The sequence below is a fragment of the Chrysemys picta genome, chromosome 1 (assembly GCF_011386835.1).
Source record: "Chrysemys picta bellii isolate R12L10 chromosome 1, ASM1138683v2, whole genome shotgun sequence".
NCBI classification, from domain to species: Eukaryota; Metazoa; Chordata; order Testudines; family Emydidae; genus Chrysemys; species Chrysemys picta.
Genome location: NC_088791.1, coordinates 186,469,624 through 186,494,141, shown reverse-complemented (window position 1 = coordinate 186,494,141; position 24,518 = coordinate 186,469,624). Strand labels below are relative to the sequence as shown.

Here is a 24,518-nt window from a genome sequence, read left to right as displayed (position 1 = left end):
CTCTTGTTTGTCCCACCTGAGTACCAAAGTGAATTAAGCTAAACTGAATAAAGGCCACTTTAATTCTGAATAACATCATCCACACTAGGATTTAATGTTGTTTAACCCATTTCAAATTCAACCTTTTTGTTAATTTGGATTAATTTTCCAGGATGCTCCTGTGTAGACAAGCCCTTAGTTCCAATGACTAATGATTTTGTCCCATGTCTTAATATGTGTTTGAAAAGCACCTAGCACATAATGGGAGCTACCAGGATACAAATAATAATAATATGTGAGTTTGAGTAAGTTGATTGTTATCACTCATTGACGTCATTTTCTGATGATGATAATTACTCATTATGATCTAGGATGTGTACGTGTTTAAGAAAATATCACTTAGCGCTGAAAGCATATGGCCATCGGCTTCATTCATCTGTTTGAACCCACCTCAGTCATTTTACAAAATTCCAGTGCAAAGCAACTGTCCGATCTCCAAGAGCAGCATAAAACATGCACACCCAAGACATTAATCAGTTGGCACGATCTGGTATGGTTAATACAGGGCCTTTCTCCTTCCAGTGCATGGAAATGGGCTTCATATTGGCATCCTGCTATGTTAGCAGCAGAACAAAATCCATATTTATCTTTTTGTTACTGTTTCATTTTCAATATATGCATTAAATCTCACTGCATTGCTCTCCAGAGTGCCAGGCTGACGCTTTTTGAGAGGGGGTTTCCTTGTCACACTTCCGCGAGGTTCTGAATAAGCCGTTGTCCAATTTCTCACCTAGTAGGTGTTTTATTGCTGACTCAACAAAATCTGTTGATTCTTTCAGTGATGACAAGGTGGTAGAAGAGCAGCCGGAGGAAGAGGAGGAAGTAACGGACGTGGAGGACGAAGATGCTGATGCTGATGACGACGATGGTGATGAGATTGAAGAAGAGGCAGAGGAACAGTACGAAGAGGCCACGGAAAGAACTACCAGCATTGCTACCACAACCACCACTACTACCGAATCGGTAGAAGAGGTTGTTAAAGGTAAATTAATGTTTGTTTAGGTTGGGGTCTGCGGAATTGATCTTACTGGTGTGTATTTGCCCTTTACTACTAAAAATGTTCCAAACAGCAAAATATCCTAAGTTGCTACATCATTATGCTTTGTCTTTATATGATTTGCAAGTTTTTTTCCTTTTGTATCTAATCTTAGGATACATGGATAGTGATTGCCACATATTTTTGAGATTATTTTCACAAACAGCATAGTAAACACATGAGAAGAAACAGTGTTGTATGCTGGTAAAACAATTATTGTGAAAGAAAAGAGAATGTTGATATCAAGTGGAAAAGGTGTGTTAGAAAGCACTATTAGGTAGGACATTGTCTTACATTAACATGTTCTGGTTAGCTATTTTATTCAGATTCTTGGATTTTTTACGTCCAGCATTTCTTGATAATAAGCAAATAATTAAATTTTAAAAATCCTTTAGTTGACCTAGTGTATGGGTTAAAGATTACAAACAATTATAAACAAAATTACAATGTATGTTTGTTGTCTATGGGGAAAAAAAGAAACAAATAACATAAAAGGGGTAAAATAGATTTTAAAATATGCTCCATTTGTATGCTCTTCTATATGGTGTCAATAAAGCAATTTAATTTTTTTGATAAATTTGAATATTAGCCTACCCATAGGCAATTTGACAGTCCAAATCATGGTAGAATTTTTTTTTTCTGTTTCTCTTCCCTTGTACAATTTATTCTTTAAAGGAGCGCTTCCTAGATTTCTATATGATTTGGAACTATTCTATATGGTGTAATATTTATATAATCAAGGTATTAGTTTTCTATATTGCTCATGTCCCTGGTAGCATTGTACTTATCAAATGTCTTTATGATGATCTTCTACCTTCTAAGAAATGAGACACAGGTAAAAGCCAGGTCAAAACATAAAATGAGCTGAGTTCCTATGAGTTAAAATGGAAGGAGTTGCAACTTAAAACATTCAGAGACAAAATGACCATGAAATGGCTGTAGTGGAACTAACACGGACATTTCAGTCCTGGTTCCCTTAGTCCTTTCCTGCTGCTATTGGAATTGAGGGACACAGACCCTTAAAAGTGTACACACTGACCTTCCTATCCCTTCCCTGTGGCAGGGTTGTTCTGCCCTGTTGGCTGATGTTTATGTTGTTTGGTGGTAGGGAGGACAGCACAGGATCGATCTTAGCTATGATTTTCATTCCATGATGAAATATGTATATAATTGAATGGAATTACCTTATAGACTCGTTCATTAGCTCGTTCATTTATAAGCTGACCCCCCAGGATGGTTAGGTAAAAATAGCAAAAACTGTATGACCCTTTCATAAGCCGACCCTATGTTTCAGGGGTTGGCAAACTTTAGCTCCTGGGCCATCATGGTAAGCCGCTGGCGGGTCAGGACATTTTGTTTATTTGGAGCGTCTGCAGGCATGGAGCCCCTCAGCTCCCTGTGGCCGTGGTTCACTGTTCCCAGCCAATGGGAGCTGCGGGAGGTGGCGCCACTTCCTGCAGCTCCCATTGGCTGGGAACGGCGAACTGTGGCCACAGGGAGCTGAGGGGCTCCATGCCTGCAGACGCTCTAGATAAACAAAACAATGTTAGATATTCAGTTCAATGGTTCCATAGAGTTTAAAATTATCAAATTTTGGTGTAGACCCATTTATAAGCCGATCCCCGCTCTTTGATGTGTCTCTTTTTTACCAAAAATATTCGGCTTATGAACGAGTATATATGGTAAGTAGCTAACCTGGAAAGGGTACGCTTCCTTTATTAACATTTTCTGTCCTTCCTTATTTTTTCTCCCTGTTTCAGGTGAGTGCTGTGATCAAATGAATTGATGTTTGAGTAAAATTGATTCGCAAGGGCTTCCTTCATAGGCAGAAAAAGCTCTTAGTTATCTGAACTCTGTCTCTTGAGTCTTCGATTCAGTCACTGGAGAACCAGTGTGAGACAAAAGTAAAAATCCCAGTTTAAATCTTTAAACTGCTTAAATGTATTTCCATATGTGAGCTCTTACTGACCAGGGATGAAACACCCTGTCCTCACTGGTAAATGAATATTTAAAAAGATACACTTCAGTTTAATGGGATTTGGGATGAGTGGAAATGAGAACAAATTAGGTACAGCATGTCTTTTACCGAAGCTGAAATTTCGAAGAGGTTAAGATGTTCAGTCTTCAGGCAACTAGGATGTTTAGTGCGAAAATAAACTACAAAAAAGGTGAAGCAACACATTGAATTTGTATAAAAATAGACTGTAACATATAAACATTGAGATTCAGTGGTGCTGGTTTTAAGAGCCTAAAGATAATCGTCTTTAGTTTTTGCATGTAACGTTGGTAAAATGCATGTTTCATGAAGGCAAGAGTTTGGCTGCAGACAAATCTAGTGTAATCAGGCTTGATGCCAGATTCCCTATGCATCTCTCCTGAGGCACCTCAGCCCATCTGACCTTCAGCATCTTCATCTCTCTTTAAGTATGAGGCCTCTCTTGATGGGACTGTTACTTGTACCAAATTATTTGCATGTAGATGGTTATCCCTGATTATTTCATTGGGATGACTAAACTTTCATTGTCAAATTGTGCCACAGCTGCTTCTGCAGCTCTGATGACAGAGTTGTCCTCCTGGGACAACATGCTAATAGACTGGTCCACAGACCAATAACTGGTGGTCTGCAGAGAGCTGGCTTTTCTCATGGTATACGTTCATCTCCTTGTTTCCACTGGTAAAATGCATTGAAAGAAGCTAAAAATACGTTAGGAAATTAATCCGTTACTGTAAGATGTTGACGGTTGACACAGCGATGTTATGCTGTCACACATGGGAGGAGAGTTGCTCTTCATGATTGCAAATAGGAAGGGGGGAGGGTCTGTGAGACTTTCTTTATTAAGATGTGGTCCATGCTAAGGAAGATGTTTGAGAACCCTTGTAGATAGGGCTTCTTTGCCATGGGTGGCTGACTAGCTTTAACCCATTTGGGTTACAAGTAAAACTAAAGACGGTACAAACGATTCAAGGAGTCAAGTGTCAGTCATTGGGGGGAACATACAGAGTATGTGGGGATGTTGTGATCACTTTTCCAAAGGGTTAGGGCAATGAAGTTTATACAGTGTCTTTACTCCTGGGAGAAATCTGCGCCAAAGAATTCTATGCCAAAAAATTAAAACCTCTGCACACCATATTTTAATGTTCTGCATATCTTTGTCAAAATAACACAATATAATAACACCAGTTTTAGGGTTTTTTGGTAATTTATTTCAAAACACCTGTCAGTAAGTATGTCTGTAAAAATACAGGGCACGCTGGAAAGCAGCTTCTGCCCTGTCTCTATACACGGCTGGCTGCTCCGGCCCTGAGCTGGCTTCTCTCTCTTTTCTGTTGCCATAGCAGCCCTGATGGGTGAAAGGTGTAATTGCAGCACCTCCCTGGCAGAATGTATTATTCTGCGGGGTTAGGGTGTGGGGGATCTGTAGGGGACATGAATTCTGCATGTGTACCAGGGTGCAGAATTCCCCCAGGAGTAAATACTCTCCATGCTGATTGCACATCCAATTTCTTCCTTATACTTTCTGGAGACATAATTGTTATTAGATCCATGATCATTAAAGAATGTGGGGAGAAGTTCTTCATGTTTTATAGGAGTTATCTTTCCTATGTCAAATCAGTGGAAGTTTGTTTTCTTCTCAAACCATAAATTAAACTCTTCTGATAATGGGTGATGCAAAGCCCAACCAAGTAAATGGACTGACTCCCATTAATGCCAATGGGCATTGGATCAAACCCCAAATAAATAAAGCATGTACGGAAACTGAAGGTATATCATGAAGGCATTCATGCTGTCTGCTGTAGTTTCAACATGTCATGCTGTTTCTTATTCCTAAGCACGTTTTAACTAGTAGTGACCAAAATACCCATAGCAAAACAGCTCACAAATATATTTCCAACCATCAGGAGCAGAACAATTTTAGTCTTGTCTGGAAAATGCCAGATAGCATGAAAGTTCTCCTGAGCCAATAGCTCATCAGGCTGACACAGTAAAGGCACGTCAGTTACCTAGCCAGCAGTATACAAGGGAGTGATGTGGCCAGCATCATGTCTGCAGGCCTATGGCTGCCCTAATGCAATGGATCAGGTACCCATTTTGCATCTGGGTGAACTGGAAGTGGCCTTTCAGGGAGAGATTGAGTAAGAATCAAACCCACGGCTATCAGGATTGTCATCAGGTGCCAAAACCACTCAGCCACTGCACCCTGACAGATGGCAACCTGTTATTTCATGTCCTGTGGCAAACGTGTTTTTGAAAGCTGTTGGGTTTTTCTTTATTAAAGAGACTATAGAAAGGAGGGCTTTGGTGAATTCCTTTCCATTATCCTAGCACAATACTTAGCGATATGCACATGCCTTTGTCTGACAAGGGCATTTATGCTACCGGTATATGTTTTCAGATAGATTGAACACGGGAATCAGGAGTCCAGGATTCTGTATATATCTGTGCCACTAACTGGTTATCAGTTTGCAAGTCTGGCTGAGGAAGCTGTGTACCTTGACTGGTGGGCTTGAGGTCACAGGCTCTAGGGAACCCAGAAGTCAGCCCTTCTCAGTTCTATATTTCCCATCCCCATATGCTGGGAGATATTATCCCTGAATTTGTATTCTTAAAGCTGAGTGAGTGATTTCTTCAGAGTGCAGGAATGCAGGCACTTCACCCAACCTACATACCAAACAGGGGAAGTCACTTTGAAGACCAGTCATAACTAGCAGATCAGCTCTGGTTCTGCTGACATCACTGCCTTAATACACTATAAATTGTTTCAGAACCAGAAAATGATACTGAGATATCGAGGTCCCGGGGAGTTTTTGCTAGGATTGACTGAATCATGGAGAAACTGTTCTCCCATGATGTGTAATTGTTTGTGATTCCGTTTCTGTTCTCCTTCAGCATGGCTGTTGATAAGCAACATTGTTCCTCTCTTTGCTTACATCAAAGAAAAGGCAATTAGATCTTGTTTTGAGTTTAATGCTTCCTGTCAACATATCGGTCAATTAGAGCTTATTTAAAGGCAAGAAGCAGGGCCAACACAGCAACCTGTTGAACATTTGGCAGCTTGCACACATACCATTCAGCAGATGTGGGAAATTCAGCAAAGGCTTGACCACCTGGTTTTCGTAGTGTTGCCAGTTAGAAATGATTTCACCATCCCTTAATTCAAACAGATTTGTTTAAATATTTAGGAAAGAATTGAAGTGGTGCTGCTTGATGTGGCATTTTGAAGGTGTTTGTAACCTGCAGTTGCACATGGGAATCTGAGCCAGCTTTCTAGCAAAAGAGAAGTGACATGCATTAGGTATGGCAGCTGTTAGCCTTATTGCTCTGCTGTATCTTGTTTGCTATTCCCTTATACATTTCATAGATTCTTTAAATCCATTCAGTGACAGTTGCTACCCATTACAAGGCAAGTTATTTAGCTTATTATAGGGAAGTGCTGGTCCTGTCTATTGCAGGCTTTGATATAGTATTGGAGTATTAATGCCTTGTTCAAAATCAGTTCTGCTTTAGCCCACACTGACTTAATTGCTTTTCCTCCTTTTCTTCTGTGAAATGTTATTACTTTAAGCGTCAGAATGTTTTATGTTTTTCTTCACCTAACTTAGGGTGAATTTGATTGGTCACCTGCTTGGGTGAAAAAAATTTGATAAAGGATAATAGACGCTCATATTGCATTTTAAGAAAATACCTAGACATTTGTACAAGAGTGTCCAATGTTGTAACTATCTTTCTGTCAATTGACAAAAAGCATGTGTGATTTTTCTTACTCTTATGAATGTTAATATGCTCAGTATAGCCTTGGTTATAGAGAACCATGTATTGGTACATTTTGATTAGTACAACTATGAATTTGATTGGATGTTTTGATTTAAAATTCATTTGCCCCTCCATAAAAGGACATCTTTAAGTTGTCTTACATCAAATGAAATCTTTTTCACTGTTAACCAGGACTGCTGAATCATAAAATAACATGTTTTTTAATTAAAATTGTGGGCCAAGGACAAACATATTGGAATACTTTATAGAGCAGTTCTGCTGTTTTACATAAGGATGAAAATTTCATTATGATCTATGCTATACTTATTGAATTTTGTCCTCTGCTAATCTGATTCTCCAACAGAAAATATCATTTTAATGTACTGCAACTGTAATGACCTAAAGCTTTGGTTTTATTTACTAATCTGTTTAATATTATCCTACATTATCATCATCTGTGGGGATAAGTCTTTTGGATGAGTGAAATGCATTTCTGTGCTAACCCTCTCAGTCAATGTGTCTGCTATGTTAATAAAATCATAGTGTTACAGGAAAGCTGCATCTCTTCTAAAACATACATAAAATGTGGAATTTTGTTGATCTAGTCTTACGTTCAAGCTGTCCTTTCTTTGCCACTTGACATCTTGGTTCTGAGTGGAGTTACTCTTCACACAAATAAAATGAAAATATGTTTTATATATTTCTTTTACATTGGAATTGGAAGGCTTTGTATTTTAGGCACAGTATACAACTATATTTTATTTATGCCCCAATTATTCCCTGCGAGTAGGCTCCAAGTCAACATTAGAGAGAGAGATTCAATCTTAACTGGCAATTACAATTTTAAGGTATTTAACTGTTTTAAAGAATTGTTCTTTGACATTGCAGTTATAATTAATTGTTCAGCCTTTTAAAAAAAAAAAAAAAATTCTCTCTAGAAAGTCTCAATGCTGTTGTGAGGCTAATGCATAGGCTTTATTCCCAGAGCTGGTGCCAGCTCCACAGCTGCCTCCTGCTGAATTCCAAAAACCTCTTAGGTAATTAGTTTTTGTCTTTGAACGTTGAAATTAAAATTTGGCTGCTGGTTTCAGGCATATATTCAGAATAAAGAATTTCTTCTTTAACTATTCCCTTGGGAATAATCCACGTAGCAAAACAGTAGCGTAGATTTTCGACTAAGGGAAGTATAAGTACAAACAAAATCAACAAAGGAGTAAACTTTATTTAAAATATAGTTCTGTTTCTCTGAAGTAGTTACATACAGGAGAGTAATGCTCCTGATGTATATGTTGGTACATCCATAGAGGTATACAAATAACCCAAATTAAGGGTATGGCAAAAGTACTGATTGGAATCCAAAATTGTAGTACCTAATGATGTTGAGCAGACACTTCAATGATGTTACATTTGCTAGGGTGATTTGATTCTTTTGCCCATTTTGTTACATTAATCATCTACACTGCAGTTTTATATTTTATAATCTATATTCCACTATATTTTATTTTACACCTTTTAAAAATACAAAAAATTATGGCCCCAGTTCATCAAACACATGCTTAAGTAAATCCCTAGTCACCAAAGTGCTTAAGCGTGTGTATAATTTTAAGTCCATGCTAAAGTGCTTTGCTGAATCTGGGTCTACATGAATACAACATAAAGGTTGCACAGATAGCCACTGAAATACAAGCAGTTTAAATATTATGAGTCTACCTGCAATAACCTGTCTTTATCACACACTGTGGCATATTTTATTGTATACACTTTCAATTTTATGACATAAATAGTAATATGAAGCTGCACATTCAGAGGATAGTCTTGGAGATAAAGCATGGTGTTGGGAGTCAGGAGATTTGGGTTTTGTTCCCTTTCTCTGCCAAGGACTTTCTGGGTGCAAGTCATCTAACTTCACTATGAAACTCGGACTTGGCTGCAGCATAGGACTGTTGCTAGGGTGAATTTTACATATTTCTAAAGAGCTTTGAGATTCCCAGATGGAAGGTGCTGTAGAAGGTCAAAGTGTTGATGTCATAGGAAAAAATATTGGAAAATGCTGGATAGTTACAATAGAGCAAAGTTATGGAACCTTAACTTTTGCTTTTCTGATTGTTGATTAATTTAACTGTATGGGTCTTTGAGATTTCCAAAGGCACTAAGTGGAGTTAGAAACTTAGCTCCCCTGGAAACCAGTTGGTCGTCTAATTCCCATTTTTGTCTTTAAAGAAATACAGTGAATATTTTCAGATTTAATTCCCTGGATTTTTTTAAAAGTTAAATTTTGGTTTTCCCACAGAAGTTTTTAAACCATTTTGAAAAAAGAAAACCAGAAACATTTGTTTCAAATTAACATTTTGAAATGAAGTAAAAATATTCATTTCATTTCAGCTTAAAAATGTAACTTAAAATTTCTGTAAAGTGAGCAAAATCATACCTATTTCTTTTGTAATAAAGCTAGGTATTACTATTAACTGTTAAGTGCTAGGTATTATTTTGTGTCAGTTTTTCAGTTTCTAAAAAAAAAAAAATGAAGCAACATTTTAATTCAAAACGTCAAAACAGAAATTGTCATTTCCCCTGGGGAAATTGTAATTTTGAAACATTTTTCATAGGAAAATATAATATGAAAAAAACATTTGTATGAAAAACATAGAGAATTTTATCTCTAAGCATGAAAACTTTTCCCACAAAAGTTTCAACTAGTTCTGTTAATGACACATTGATCAATGAGCACTTATGAAATAGCTTGGTGTAAGCAGCTGTAAATCCAAAAGTCCAAATGTTTGAAAAGTGTATGCGTCTAAATTTAATCACTCAAAATGTTTTACTGTGCCTGTTCAGTAGCTGCTTTTCAATCAATAACTTCATTATCTAGTCATTTGAAAAACTGTTATGGAGATATCCCTCAGTGAGAGAGCGATTTACCGGCTATGTTAAAAGTTCAGCTGTTTTTTAGTTACTTGTGTAGAAAAAGTATGGCAATTTTGTCAAATAGGAAACATAAATAATTTTTTGTCCATTAGAACTCAAAAAACTGAGCTTTAAACATTTAGCACAAATTTTCTGGAGGGGCTAGCAACAGGAAACCCTCATTTCTGGGCAAGGACAACACACTGGAAATTTTGAGTACCAAAGGTGGATTGTTTGAGAAAGACTGAGCATAACAAGCACTACATAAAAAGCTCTCCCTTTAATTTGCCTTGCTTTCTTGCAGCCGAAGGCAAAGAATTGCTTCAGTTCTTAATCAGTTCTCAGAAACAAGATTAAAAGATGAAAGTTAGCATTTTGCCACAGTGTAATTTAATTTTTCTAGTTATCACAGATAATTTGTTCCCAGTATGGCCTTACTAGTGAGCCTTCCTTTGTATTTTTGGGGAAAAAATTAAATGCAAAGAATGTTTTTAATTCTAAATGACATGATTGTGCAATATGTACTCTCTGCTGCTAACTGTGAGTGTACCATCACGCTCAGATGATAGGGTAAATCTTCACTAGCTCTATGCACCCATGCAAAAGACTTACTTGTATATACTCGTTCATTAGCCTGTTCGTTTATAAGCCGACCCCCCATGATGGTTGGGTAAAAATAGCAAAAACTGTATGACCCTTTCATAAGCCAACCCTATATTTCAGGGTTGGCAAACTTTGGCTCCTGACCTGTCAGGGTAAACTGCTGGCTGGTCGAGACGTTTTGGTTTACTTGGAGTGTCTGCAGGCATGGAGCCCCTCCAGCTCCCTGTGGCCGTAGTTTGCCGTTCCCAGCCAATGGGAGCTGAGGGGCTCCATGACCGCAGAAGCGCCAGGTTAACAAAAGGACAATGTATAAGATATTCAATGATTCCATAGAGTTTAAAATCATCAAATTTTGGTGTTGACCCATTTATAAGCCGACCCCTGCTCTTTGATGCGTCACTTTCTTACCAAAAATATTCGACTTATGAACGAGTATATATGGTAGGTTATAAGGCACCACCTTACTGTCTTACAAAGGTTATGTGTACAATGGGTTTCAGCGAGGAAGGGAAAGCTATGCTTCTTCCATCCCAGTACAGATGACAAGGGCAAGCAGAGGGGAGACCAGGAGGGATATTGACTCTGAAGTACAGTCTGCTGCCTTGATCAGGGACAGTCATAAAGTGACGATCTAGCCCCATGTTTGTATCCTGCATTGTTGTTAATCTCTAGGTGTTCAGTTCTCCTCTCATCCCCACACAGCAGATCTATGTTCTGATATTCCAGTCTCCTGGCAATGGAACACCATCCATGCAAGATGTCAAGACCTACGATGTAGATCTAAGAGGGGGATTTTGCCCTGTGGTAGCACTTGCTTCACCATGGGGAGGGGAAAGGAAGGCATGGCTTCTAGCCCTGCATTAAGTTCAAGTAGGGAGTCTGATTTAATTTCATGATTAAGTAGTCACAGCCCTTTAAAGAGTATTTTCCATTTTCATGCAAACAGATTCTACTGCAAGGCTCCTAAAGATTGACTCTTAAACTGCCAGTCAAATGAATGCTTAATATGTATAAATGTCTGTAGTGTCCCAATAGTTGATTCCTGATTATCATTGCCATTATTTCACTGATGGGTTATCATCTTCATTTTTTTTTTCACATTATGTCGGTAGCAAAAATATTCTGGGTATTAAAAGTCGTTGCTTTTATTGTTCCGATGTGTGACACATTTAGGGATTGTCCCCACTTATCCTGGGATCGACCTGCCTTAGAGAGCGAGGGCAGGTCTACGCTACAGGGCTAAGTTGACCTAAGTTATGCAACTCCAGCTTCATGAATAACGTAGCTGGAGTCAACGTACCATAGGTCAACTTACTGCGGTACCTACACTGTGCTGGCTCGACGGGAGAGCCATCGACGGTTGATTTAGTGGGTCTTCACTAGACCCGCTACATATATCCACTGTGGATCGATCGCCGTGTGTCAATCCCCCGGTAAGTGGAGACAAGCCCAGAGATTTAAAAAGGAAATACTAAAGTAAGTCTCTTTGGAACTTTCACATACTGATAAGAGTGTGTGAAATATAAAATGATAAAATAACTTAGAAGGCATTACTTCTTTATATATTGAGGTTGACCAACAGTTGCACTAACTGAATTATTTTTTACAAGAACAACAAATTGCTGAGGCCCTGTGTTCTTGAAATTTGGTATTCTTTCAGTAAAACTGTTCTTGATTATACCTGTCTCTTTAGTGTCAATCACTCTACCAGTGATTAATTTTTAAAATGAAATTTGTGGGGTCCTCCATGTATTCAAAGCCAGGCAAAGTTACTTTGTGTGTAGACTATAACTATGTTATGTAAAAATCAAGCAAGAGTAACTGGTATGGAAAATCCTGTGTACTATTAATCACACCTGTCCTGGATTTTAAAAGTAAGAAGTTAACTCTCCTCTACTATAACTTATTTCATTCATTTCTACAAACTAAACTGTGTAAGTGCCTAAAACACTGTTGATGTGTATATTTAAAGCTTTGTGTTGGAGCAGTCATAAATGCTTTACAATAAATAATTATTGATGTAAATGTACACATGTGTTGATTACTGACAGCAATTTGATATAAAATGCATGCCGCAGAAAGGAGGTGGGAAGGGTTATATGTTAAACAGAGATGAACCAAACAGACTAGAAGAAAAGAGGCTGTGAAGCAGCCAGTGAGACTCTCCAAATCTGGGCTAATGCCAGTGAGAGCCTCTCAGGGGTGATGAGCGTGTGGAGATTTGCAGTGCTACATACACTAGCAGGTGTTGAGGTGACCAAGGGGGAGACCCTATTTCAATAGAGAGGAGTCAGCCTTCCACAAAATTAAGACTTGTGAAGTAATGTCAGAAACAGTTGTAGATAAGTTACCAGTGTCTGCCATGATTTTGAACCTGTGTCTGATGGAAGCATAGAGGGGGAAGTACTGGTGTTTCATGTTCTACAATTTTGCAAATGATATACAGCATGCTGAATATGAACGCTGTTTTTCCTGTTTGGAACATTATTGGTAAAGGGTTATATATGTACCCAGGTGATGGGCTGAATTCCAATTTAAGGACTGAGTTCCTACATTCACTTTTTATTCTTTGATCTTAATTTGTACAGCTTAGTTCCCCACATATTTCCCGTTGAGTTTCAATGCAAATGCAGTGACTGGTCTAGCTCCCAGTGAAAACTGTCATGATATATGTTCAAAGCAGATTTCGTACTGTCGTTTGATATGTTAAGTAAGGAGAAGAATCAGCCCTATTTACAAAGCTGGCACACCATTTAAATCTTATTTTGAGGGCTTTTGTGGATTTAAGCTTGCGCTGAGCCTCTACACGTGAGGGAGTTTCAACCAAAATGATTGTGTATGTGTATGGAAGGAATTTTACTCCCTGCATCATTTATATAGAACCTCTTTACAAGCCAAGAAATCTCAGTATTTTAGATGTATTTTTAATAGTTTGATGTGTAGATGTTTCCTGCCATTAAGAGTTTTTCCAAAGACAATTATTCAAACTTCCTCATGGGCAAAATTCCAATTAAGGGCTTGTCCACACACAAAGGTTATACTGCTTTAACTGTACCAGTATAGTTATAGTGATACAACATCCCTCATGTGGATACTGGTCTAGCGACTGCCATAAGAGATGGGGAACCATAAGACAATTTTATCCAGTATAACTATGTCCACACTAGGGGTTATACCAGTCTAACTATTTAAGTAAATAATCATGCCACTAACCAAAATAGATCTACAAGTACAAAAATTGTGTGTAGAGCAGGAGGGATTTAGTTGTTAATCCAGATGAGAATACATTGTTTTAGAGACTATTTATAGATAGTGAGTTAAAGTGTAGTAATTGAATTGCTTTGTGAAAGAGAGAGATGCTTCCTTGATACATCCATTTTGTGGCTAATGTGCAAGCGTTAGAACATGTAAATAAACTTGTGTAGATGAAAAGCAAGACAATACCATTTTCATGCTAAATGTAGTTCCTCCACATCTCCTATAATTAGAGGTGTGCTCTGAACAAGCTGAGACTGGTCCTTGCCGAGCAATGATCTCCCGCTGGTACTATGATGTGACTGAACGAAAGTGTGCACCATTCTTTTACGGCGGATGTGGTGGGAACCGAAACAACTTTGACTCTGAGGAATACTGCATGGCAGTCTGTGGCAGCGTCAGTAAGTGGACCTCTCAAGCCTGTAGCAGTCTTTCTCTCTCTCGCCACTGACTCTGCTGTTTGTAACAGATTTGTTTTCTGATCCTTGGGATGGGCCTGTGCTACCACTAACCATATTTCTGTCAAGATGTTATAACTGCTCATGTTCTATAGAGTGTGTTTACTCATTAATATTACTCATTAATGTCTGTCTTTCTAATCCAGCATGCCAGTGGATGACTTCTTTAATCTATGTTGTAGATGCAAGAGTCTTGCAACTAGGGAATGAAAATTTTGTCCTAACATTTCTATCAACAAGGCAGTTGACAGCTATGGTGTCTCATGTAGGTCTTTCTGTAAAAGTGTATTTACATTTCTGTGTCTGTGTATTTGTCTTCATGCATGTATTATGCATGTGCAAAAAAAGTCAAAACCAAATTTATACACAGTTGTTAGTGAAGCTTTAGAGAGGTAAAATAGTTTTATAATATCTGATCCATGAAAATGCTGTTTTATATTGTGTTTCCTTACTTGGGTTCCTATTTTTATCAAAGCAACACAAACAAATCAAAATGTCATGATATTTGTTTCCGCACTTAAATATTAAGCATTCACTTCTTCCTTTTGGACGCTGGTTGTTAGAGAGTGTGTGTGTAAATAAGTAACTTGGAAATATATATTTCTACAGGAAAAGAAGAAACAGATTTGCCATTTGAGGCTTAGGTCTTCAAGTGTGATGATACACATGAATATGAATTACTTGCTACCTATTTTATGTTTAATACACCATATATTTTAATGATTAATTTTCATGAAGAAGGAATACTCGCTTTTGAGTCCTCAGTTTGTGAAGCGTTGCTGTCCCCCACTGGGGAATACTGAAGCTGATAAATCAAAGATTACATTTAATCTGGGTGTGTTTTGACTTGTGAGCCTCTTGTACTGCCCCTTTTCCTCTACCTGGGGGCTGTCCATAAATTATGTAACATATGTTTTGGTAATTTTCAAGGCCCACCTTCCCCTGGTAACACTGAAACAAACATCCAAAAGCAAGGACCCTCCGCCCCCAATATGTTCCATAATTTATGGACAGCCCCTTGTCTGCTTTATTCATAGGAATTATATCCTCGGTTTACAAATGAAATGTACAAGAATGATTGCATATTTCAATATCCAGCCTGCTCACAAGAAAAGAGCAGTGCAGCCAGACTAACAGGAACCCACCATGACTTAATTTTGTAGAACATCCTACCAATAGTGTCCAGAAAAGCTTTAAATAATACAAAGGTGAGAGTGTGTGTGAGTGAGTTTGGGGGAGGAGAGTGGCATGAGGTGAAGGTAAGCAAGACAAGGGGATTTTGCAGATGAGTTTTTCAAAACATTTGGGGAGTTGGAGAGGGATTCAGATAAAAGCTGCAGAGGAGGAGTCCGTACCAGCCGTGGCAAGATTGTATGGAAGGACATGGAGGAGGCAGGTGCCAGAGAAGTGGGGTAGGAGTAGTAGAAAGAGAGAAGAATTATGGTGTAGGATGCAAAAAGTTCAGAGTACTCTTCAAAAAGAATTAAAATGCAGTTTTGAACCGAGTCCTGAATTGAATAAGACATTAACGGAGTCCTCTGAGGATGAGTGATGTGGTTGTAGTTTTGTTTGTATGTTCCATGCTGGTGCCAGGAAAAGCTGGGACTTGGGAAGCCCATGGAGAGTTGATTTATAGCAAGAAAGGTGAAAGTATGGATGAGAATTTTAGCCAAGGTAGAGTTGATGCAATAGCAAACTCAGGTGGTATTGTATTGGTGATGGGCACATATGTAGATAAAGAATGACAGAAAAGTAAAGTTCAGCATCAAAGATAAGGGATATGATAAAGACAGATAGTAAATTCTTAAGTCCAAAAGTGAGTGAGAGAGAGTAGATGAAACTGCGGATAAACACACAGGCCCATGCCCAGAGGCCATGGCCAGTTTGGGGGCCCACAGAAAAATGGGCGCTCCAAGCCCCAGCAGAAGCCACAGGGCTGCAGGAACACCGGAAGCTCTCTAGAAGTGTGGGGGAGGGGCCCACCAGCACCCAAACCATGCCCCCCCCTGTTCCCCCGCTCCACCTCCTCCCCAAGACCCTACCCTCATACTGCCTCTTCCCCCGAGGCCCCACTCCTGCTCTCCCCCACCCTTCACTCGCCCTTATGGCAGTGGCCCCCTGTCCTCTTCCCATTGCAGCGCCCATGGGCTGAAGCCATGAGCCCGGGTGCTTCCTTCCCTCCCCCAAGCCCCATCTGAAGCCTGGAGCCTTACCCCACGCAGCTGAAGCCCAGAACTGTAGAGTGCAATTCACTTCCTGCTGCCAGGACTGAGTTATCGCTTCCCCCAGCTCATTCTGGGTCCTAGTGATAAGCCAACTGCACTGCAGCCACCCTGCCTCTGAGCCCTATGTCTACACTGCTGTTTTCAGCTCCGCAGGTCCCCAGTCAGTTTACCCGTGCTCTGAGACTTGTTGCCATGTTGGGGTGGGGAGGGGGGTGGAGATTGCACTCAGGGGTTGCCTCTCCCAGCATTAAGGAGACATCCTGCAGAGAAGCCGCCATGTCAATGGGAGGACATAGAGAGCAAGCAAATCCCCTCTGCCAACACCATCCAGCTGCCAGGGAAAGGCAAGGACAGAGAAAGCTAATTTGCAGCAAGGTGTCTAATTCAGACCACATCTCTGCCAGAATGTTTCCATGCACAGTGGGGTTCAATGGCTGCAACCTTGTGCCCAATTCAAAGAAGCAGCCCGTGTAACTAGCAGTATCTGCAGAAGCATCTTCTGTCAGTGCTCCTCTCCCGCCACAGATGAATTTCTTCTTTGGGCTCCAGGAGCGCCAGAACCTGTGTAGAAGTGAGGGCCTGCCCCCAACTGGCACTGGAAATGTGGCCCCGCCCCCTGCTCCTCCTCCTTCCCCTCAAGGCCCCGCCCCCTGGCCAGGCCAGAAGCCAGAACCAAGTCATGGTAAGAGCTGCCCAGGAAGCCCAGGCTGCTGTGGGGAGTCCCAGACTCTCCACCTGCCCTGGACAGGGGGCCAAAATGCCCAAGAGCAGCCCCCGGCCCATGTCGCCACTCCCCCCAGAGCGCGCCGTCTAGGGCAGATGACAGGTCTGGGGCTCCCCACAGTGTCCCGGGTTCCCTGGGCAGCATTTACTACGGCCCAGCTCCGGGCTTCTAGGCTGGCCGGGGGGGCTTTGGGGAGAAGAGGAGGAGCACGGGGCAGAGCCCCATAGTGAGGGAGTATGTTGGAGGGTCCAAATGTTCTTTGTGCCCAGGGCTTCAATAAATCTTAATCCTCCTCCGCTGTTGAGTATGCTCCTTTCCCCCTGGAAAAGTATTTCTAACTTCGCAACATTTAGCTTCAGGTAGCAGGTTTTATTTGATAATTACAGGCATAGAGAGTGGACAGAGGGAGGAGTAATTAAATATGTCAACAGCACATGCAGTTAACTGCCATTTAAACTGATGATATTTAAGACTGAAGATGAGATGACCAAGATAGAAATTGTTCAAGGGAAAGAGCTGAGAAACTGAGCCTTGTGGGACTCCATAGAGGAAGGATCTTGTTGCAGAAAAATAACTATAAAAAGTTAGTTTATTGAGTAGGAGAGAGGAACCATGATAGGAATTAATCTGACTCACGTGCACAGGTTTAGAGATAATCCAGGAGCGTCGATTCTCCGTAGCGGCACGGAAGTTAAGGAAAATATATAGCTTTCTCCAATCACTGTCTAAATCTGATATTGCACCCACCACCATGATATCTGAGTGCCTTTGTCAGGAGAAGTTCAGTAATCAGTTTCTTCTGCATAGTTAATGTGCAGCAAAGTGAAATCCAAATTGAAAATGGCTATGGGAATCCTGTTGTGGGTTTGTCATATGGTCGGTCACTCAGCAGAGGATTTTGAAACTTGCCTACATTGATCTCTCTCCTTTTTTTTTTTTTTTTAAATCACTGTTTGCCTGCAGTTACTACATAGTGAAATATGAGATTCCACACTTTTCCCCTCTAGTTAAAGTTAAAAATAACATTGGCATCTTTTTGGCAAATGCTGAGCTTTTCATGGTAAACTTTGTACATCTCAGCCTTACTATGAGGACCAGACAGATTTTGTGGAATCAGGAAAATAGTGTTATAAACATATGTTGCACATTAGGCCTTTAGAGTGTTGCAGTCTTGCAAGTAAGTGGATCTCTGTGTCCAAACCCTTTTGACTGTATTGGGGCTCCGTGCAGGCCAAGGTCTGCCCATATGGCGCAGCTTGCAGAATGGGGCCTTAGTTTCTTACCTAAAGCTTCTAATTAGAATTTTTATTTCTAGTTTAAGCAACATTGTCAATTGGAGTACAGGGAAAGATGCTATTGGTTGAAAGTGCAAATAAATTAAATCTATACTGTGATGTTAAAAATTATTTCTATAATATCCTGAAATGATCATATATACAGGAACTCCTCACTTAAAGTCGTCCCGGTTAACGTTTCAATGTTAAGTTGCTGATCAGTTAGGGAACATGCTCGTTTAAAGTGAAATGCTCCCTTCTCACATTTGGCAGCCGCCTGTTTTGTCTGCTGCTTGCAGCCTGTTGCAGCTAGCTGATGGGTGGTTGGAACCAGGGTGGACCAGCAGCCCCCCTATCAGCTCCCCGCTCTCCTAAGCTCCCTGTGCAGCAGCTGTCCCTCCCCCCCCACTGCCATGTGCTGCTCCTGCCCTCTGCCTTGGAGCTGCTCCCAGAGACTCCTGCTTGCTGTATGAGGGGAGGTGGAAAGAGGGGGGCTAATGTCAGGGTGTCTCCCCCTCCCCCCTGCTCCTGCACCCCGCTTACCCCATCTTCCCTAGAGCAGGGGGGCGGGGCACACCACGGCAGGAGGGAGCTTCTAAGTCTCAGGTCTCAGCAAGCTGATTTAATTAACAAGGCAGTGTACTTAAGCCTGGGGTCAGCTACTTAAAGGGGAAATGCTCATTTTTTCTCTCACACACAGGGTGTGTGGCCCTGTCTTCCCTCCCTCCTTTCCTGCTGCCTTGTAGAGTGTTGTGAGAGTTAACCCTTGAGGGCTCAGTCAATTGCTAGTTCATTTAGCAGTAAGGCATTCCCTGGGAAATATCCCATCCTCTGACTCCTCCACCTCAACCAAGCTTCACAATTATCATCACAGTGTACGGTATTAAATTGTTTTTAAACAATTAAATTGCTTTTGTCTGGTGAAAAAAACTTCCCTGGAACCTAACCCCCTCATTTACATTAATTCTTATGGGGAAATTGGACTCGCTTAACATCGTTTTGTTTAAAGTCGCATTTTTCAGGAACATAACTACAATGTTAAGTGAGGAGTTCCTGAATTTGGGTTGAGTTTGAACATTTAGCAACCTAAGAGGCATCAATGACTGAAGAGCAAATGTTTGAATATTTGGTTTCTTTTATGAGACCATCTGAAAAAGATGGTAGGATTCAAGCTCAGAGTATTGGTAATGGGATGTGGAGCCTTTCCTCTCTAGGTTACCCGGTAGAATCCAGCACAGGTGAGTCATGGCAGAAAGCTGTCTGCTTGTTCCATGACCTAAATGGAATGAGTTGGCACTAGTCCATTTCCAAGTGTGCAGGTGTCCACATAACAGAACAGCCACCAACACAATTGGTGACCATGTCCATGGTCTTTGAAGGGAGGCCATGGATTAAATGGGACTGGTGACTACCCTCCGCCCTCAGATTTGTCCAGTTAGATCAGGTTTGCACCTCATTGATGGGAAAGTGTGGAGAAGTTTTTCCTATTATTGTCTGTGTTCTGCCTGTTCTGTGGATAAAAGGCTTGTATCTCTAGAATGGTCAACCCAGCAATTTTTGCACAGCGCTTAAAAAGAGAGAGAGAGAGAGAGGAATCAGTGTGGATCTAAAATTAAATTGATCAATAAATCCAATCCATTAGGAAAATAATTCTTGCTCTTTTTTTGTTATGTTTTGTTTTTTTGTTTAACATGGAGATATAATGGACACGTGCTTCCTGGGTTTCTATTTATAACATGGTTTTAGTTCAGTGAAGACAGCAAATTCCCATTTGGGAATTCTGAGAAGGCTTTTTTGTTGGGGAGGGAGAAAGGAAAGAGGGAGAAAATCCAATCTGTTATTTCATAATGCAGATTTGATGCTTGAAGGTTTTTTTAAAATGAGGAATATTTCAGAATTGAGGTTTTATAAGGGTCAGTTGTGCATTGTCTTTTTCTGTGTGTAGATTCACTGCTCATGAAAGTTCTCCAATTGACAGCCCTAGAGACTGAAGTCTGATTTTGTCACAGTTGGGTGACCAGATTTTCAGACTTGGATACCCAATTCTTCCCTCCCCGTCCCTCTCTTGCAATCTACTCCCATTTTCTTCCTCCCTCTCTAACCCTCACCTTCCTATGTCCCCCTTGTTCTCTATGCTATACTCAGGCACACTCACTCATTTACTCTGTCCTTCATTCTCATCCAGGCACAGGTTTTTGTTTTTTCCCCAGTGTAAAAATCCATCTCTAGTGTAGGGTAGGATATGTGCAGGTGCCAAAGCAGACTGGTCAGCAGTTGCCTGCCCATTCAGCTAACCATCCATTAGGCTCATTGCTCAATCACAGTGAGTTTGATTCCATATTAACCTGTTTCGATGTGCAGGGGAGGGCTGGGTCAGAAGGATATGAGGATTCACTGGGAAGCCAGGATGGCAATGTATGGCAGCTCTTGAGATGGGGCAAGTCTGAATGGAGAGAAGACCATGTGGGACAAAACGGACAGAACTTGTGTGGGACTTGCAGAGGTGCAGGGCCACCCTCTCCATAGAGCAAAGCTAGCATTCCTTCTCCTCTCCCTCCCCCCCTCGCCCACACACAGTACCCTGCTGATGTCCCTTAGCCTTCATCTGAGAGGACAACCTACGTTCTTCCAATCCTTAGCCTCTCTGTATATCATTGGTCTGCTAAGTGTACTGAGTTTTGTCAAAAAGACTTTTGTCTCCTGGGAGCGGGCTAAGATTGCAAAACTCACGGTTTCATTCACCACTGAACTATGCTGGAATCAATCCATTAACCTAGAGGCTAAGGTTTTAAATATCAATCACCGATTCTCTTAGCCTTCCAGAGCACGTGCCCCTCCATATTGATCATTATTAAGGAAGTTCAATACAAAACATACACATTGTACAATGTAAGTTTAAATACTTAAACTTCCACTACATTAGTATACATTGTGACTTTAGAGGAGCCATTAGGATCTGTCAAATGAGTAATTCAGATTAAACGACCTTGATGTGAATATCCATTGTCAAATTAGACCAGAGGAGCCATTTCGGAAGGATCCAATTCTATATTTTCATCATACCATAAATTCACCAGTTATAGGATTTGGTTTATTGATTTCAGATTTTCTTTCTTTAAACTGTCCTTAAAACTACAACAGAAACACTTATTTAATGTATATCCTTTCTGAATAATGTTAACAATTGGACCCAACTTCTCAAAAGCAAAGAACTTCAGATTTGGGGCTTCTGCCTCTCCATTAGCTTTAACTTATTTTAACAAAGACGGAATACAACATAACATGCTGTTATCAGGCCTCTGCAGTACTTCCAGCATTTGCAATTTGGTGAGTTCAGAATATCATGAAATCCGTAAGTCTATATTTCATTTGTTCTTGATTTTAAACCAAATATGTCTGACCTATATATTGTACAACCGTATTATTATTGTTGCTAATTGTTCTTTTTTTGAAAATAGGTTTTGAGAAATTTTTAATACATTGCATAGATGTTTATTTCTTAAGTAAAATGTAGGTGTCAGCTGTCAAATGTTATGTCTTAGGGAAAATATCCACTGATATTTATCTCCAGTAGCATTGACCAGTCTTACCAAGGCTGAATATTAGCATTAGCAAAAGACTAATCCATTTTCAATTAAACTGAAGGGTCCCACCAGTTAATCTTAAAGAACGTTGCTTGCTGTGAAGATTTGCTTAATGCAGATTCTCTTTCAAACTCTGGATCATTTACATTTTTCAGAAGAGCCTGAGAGACTTAGGATATCCTAAGTCCTATTTAAAGAATTGGCATAACAACAATTTAGGCGTATTCAGCAATACACATCAGTATCATTTTTCTGGTGGCACCATCAATTTCTGAAGAATTTAACATCTCATTTGAAAAGGAAAAAAATCTAGCTCCTGGGCTGGGCTGTGTTGCTAAGACTGCCAAAACAATGGAACTTGCCCAGCTATCCCATTCATTTCAGTTGTGTAAATTCTAAAGCCTAATGATGACCATTTTGATTGTCAACATTAACTGTTCAATTGCTGGACATTTTTTAGAAGAAACATCCAGTCACTATGGGATTTTGGGTGGAGTGTGAATTGAATAACATCCCCCCAATATATGTTGAAAATAGTAAAATTAATCAACTTGCTAAATCTACATCAATTTAAGCAGTAATTATATTTAGTAAGTGGTATATGTTTTGGCTTTAAACTGTAATCTGAAGCTGGGAAAATTAAAATAAGTATCATCCATTTGATTTAGGGCCCTACCAAATTCAGGGTCCATTCTGGTCAATTTCACGGTCACAGGATTTTAAAAATCTTAAATTTCATTATTTCAGCTATTTAAATCTGAAATGTCATAGTGTTGTAATTGTAGGGGTCCTGACCCAAAAAGGAGTTGTGTGGGGATCACAAAGGTTATTGTAGCGGGGGTTGCGGTACTGCTACCCTTACTTCTGCGCTGTTGCTGGCAGCGGCGCTGCCTTCAGTGCTCAACAGCTGCAGGGCGGCAGCTGCTGGCCAGGAGCCCAACTCTGAACCACCACCAGCAGCGGCGCAGGAGTAAGGATGGCATGGTATGGTATTGCCACACCTACTTCTTGCGCTGCTGCTGGTGGGGCACTGCCTTCAGAGCCAGGTGCCCGGCCAATAGCCGCCGCTCTCCAGCTGCCCAGCTCTGAAGTCAGCACAGAAGCAAGGGTGGCAATACCGTTACGCCCCTGAAATAACCTTGTGATCCCCCTGCAACTCCCTTTTGGGACAGGACCTCCAATTTGAGAAACACTGGCCTTCCCCAGGAAATCTGTATAGTATAGGGTAAAAGCACAAAAAAGACCAGATTTCATGGGGGGGAGAGACCAGATTTCACGTGAATTTGGTAGGGCCCTAATTTTATTTTAAGGAACATCCGTTGAATAATTAAAATACAATATAAACCAAAGTATTTTCTTTTCAAATCTACTATGCTATTATGCACAAGATGTAGGTAGTCTAACATGTATGTCTTAATCTGTTACTCTTCGCATAGGCTAATTTCACATTGATTTCAAAACGCATCAAACCATCAGTGTCTGTTGACAAGAGAGTATTTCTTAAAACACTTTGAATTCGTGCTCCTTAGTGAAACTTCAAGAAAATTGTGTTACATCACATCACAAATGCTATGTACTATCTGGTTTAATATATCTTCAAATATAACACACATTGTAATCTACCCCTTTCAAGAATAAATTCTGAAAGCCTGTAAAACGGCACTACCATAATTTCCAGTTCTCAGTAAATTTCTTGATCCATTTGCTGTTTGTTTTGGATCTTGACATCCCTCTAATTAACGGGGAGTAAAATGTTTTGACAGCTAAATGTCCATGTCAACATCCAGAGTATATTTAGCAGTAAGGAGTTGAAATATTTTGCTGCATTTGTGTAAACAGAATGGGCAAAATATATGTAATTTTTAGTTAAAGAACTAAATGGCTTTTTCCATCTTATTTATCAGATGAGTGCTCCAGACAGATGGAGGTCGGGTAACAGGCTTGAGGGCAGAAAACAAGCAAATGAGCAAGAACACATTCCTCTGCCCTGGATGGCATTGCCCTTTCACTGTTCTTGAGTTTTATAGGGTAATTGACAGGACTATATCTATATAAAAGCAGCAGAGCTTGCAAGTTGCTCCATCCAAGAAGTGCTTTTCTGACAGTACAGAATGTGATGGGAAAGATTCATCACAGTAAGCCAGCTGCAGCCTTAACTCACCATAGCATTCCCCAGGGCGTAATTTAAGGTATAGAAGCCTAGCGCTAAAATTTTAAATCCCCAAAACCTAATATTTGTTAGAAGTGAATCTAAGCTTGACATTGCAGCTCCGAGCTCCCCCGGGTTGTGAGTGTGAAGTCTTCAATTTGAATGAATAAAACACACAAGTGAATTTATGACAAATATATATTAAACCAGTCCCCAGGTATAATCTACCAACGGTGATTTTATTATCTAGGCACTCTCTCTATTCTTAACAGAGGGGTCAAACTGGCTCTGGAGGTTAGCTTAAGAAAAGTCTTCTGAGGCAGGTCCCTCTCCTGTGTGGATTGCCTGCCACTGCTGACTTTTATTTCTCTGGCACAGGAAACAGACAGGACACATGTCTTGATGAAGTTGATGCCAGTTTTAGCAAGATGAGACTAAGGGACAATCACAAGAATGTAGGTCTCTCTTGTAATTATTTGAGATTTGTCTTCCAATGAATCTTACATATTTATTTA

General features: G+C 40.3%; 1 protein-coding gene across 10 annotated transcripts in view; it reads left to right on the top strand.

Moving 5' to 3' along the window:
- APP (amyloid beta precursor protein) overlaps positions 1 to 24,518 on the top strand; it is a 323,444-nt gene that overhangs the window by 163,722 nt on the left and 135,204 nt on the right. For 5 of the 10 annotated variants that reach the window (XM_065576464.1, XM_065576485.1, XM_065576497.1 and 2 more), the window contains exons 6-7: positions 819 to 1,021; positions 13,823 to 13,990. In XM_065576464.1, the coding sequence (XP_065432536.1) occupies positions 819 to 1,021; positions 13,823 to 13,990 (371 nt within the window). The remainder of the gene's footprint in view (positions 1 to 818; positions 1,022 to 13,822; positions 13,991 to 24,518) is intronic. The other 5 variants (XM_005289303.4, XM_042855746.2, XM_065576477.1 and 2 more) reach the window with 1 other exon arrangement.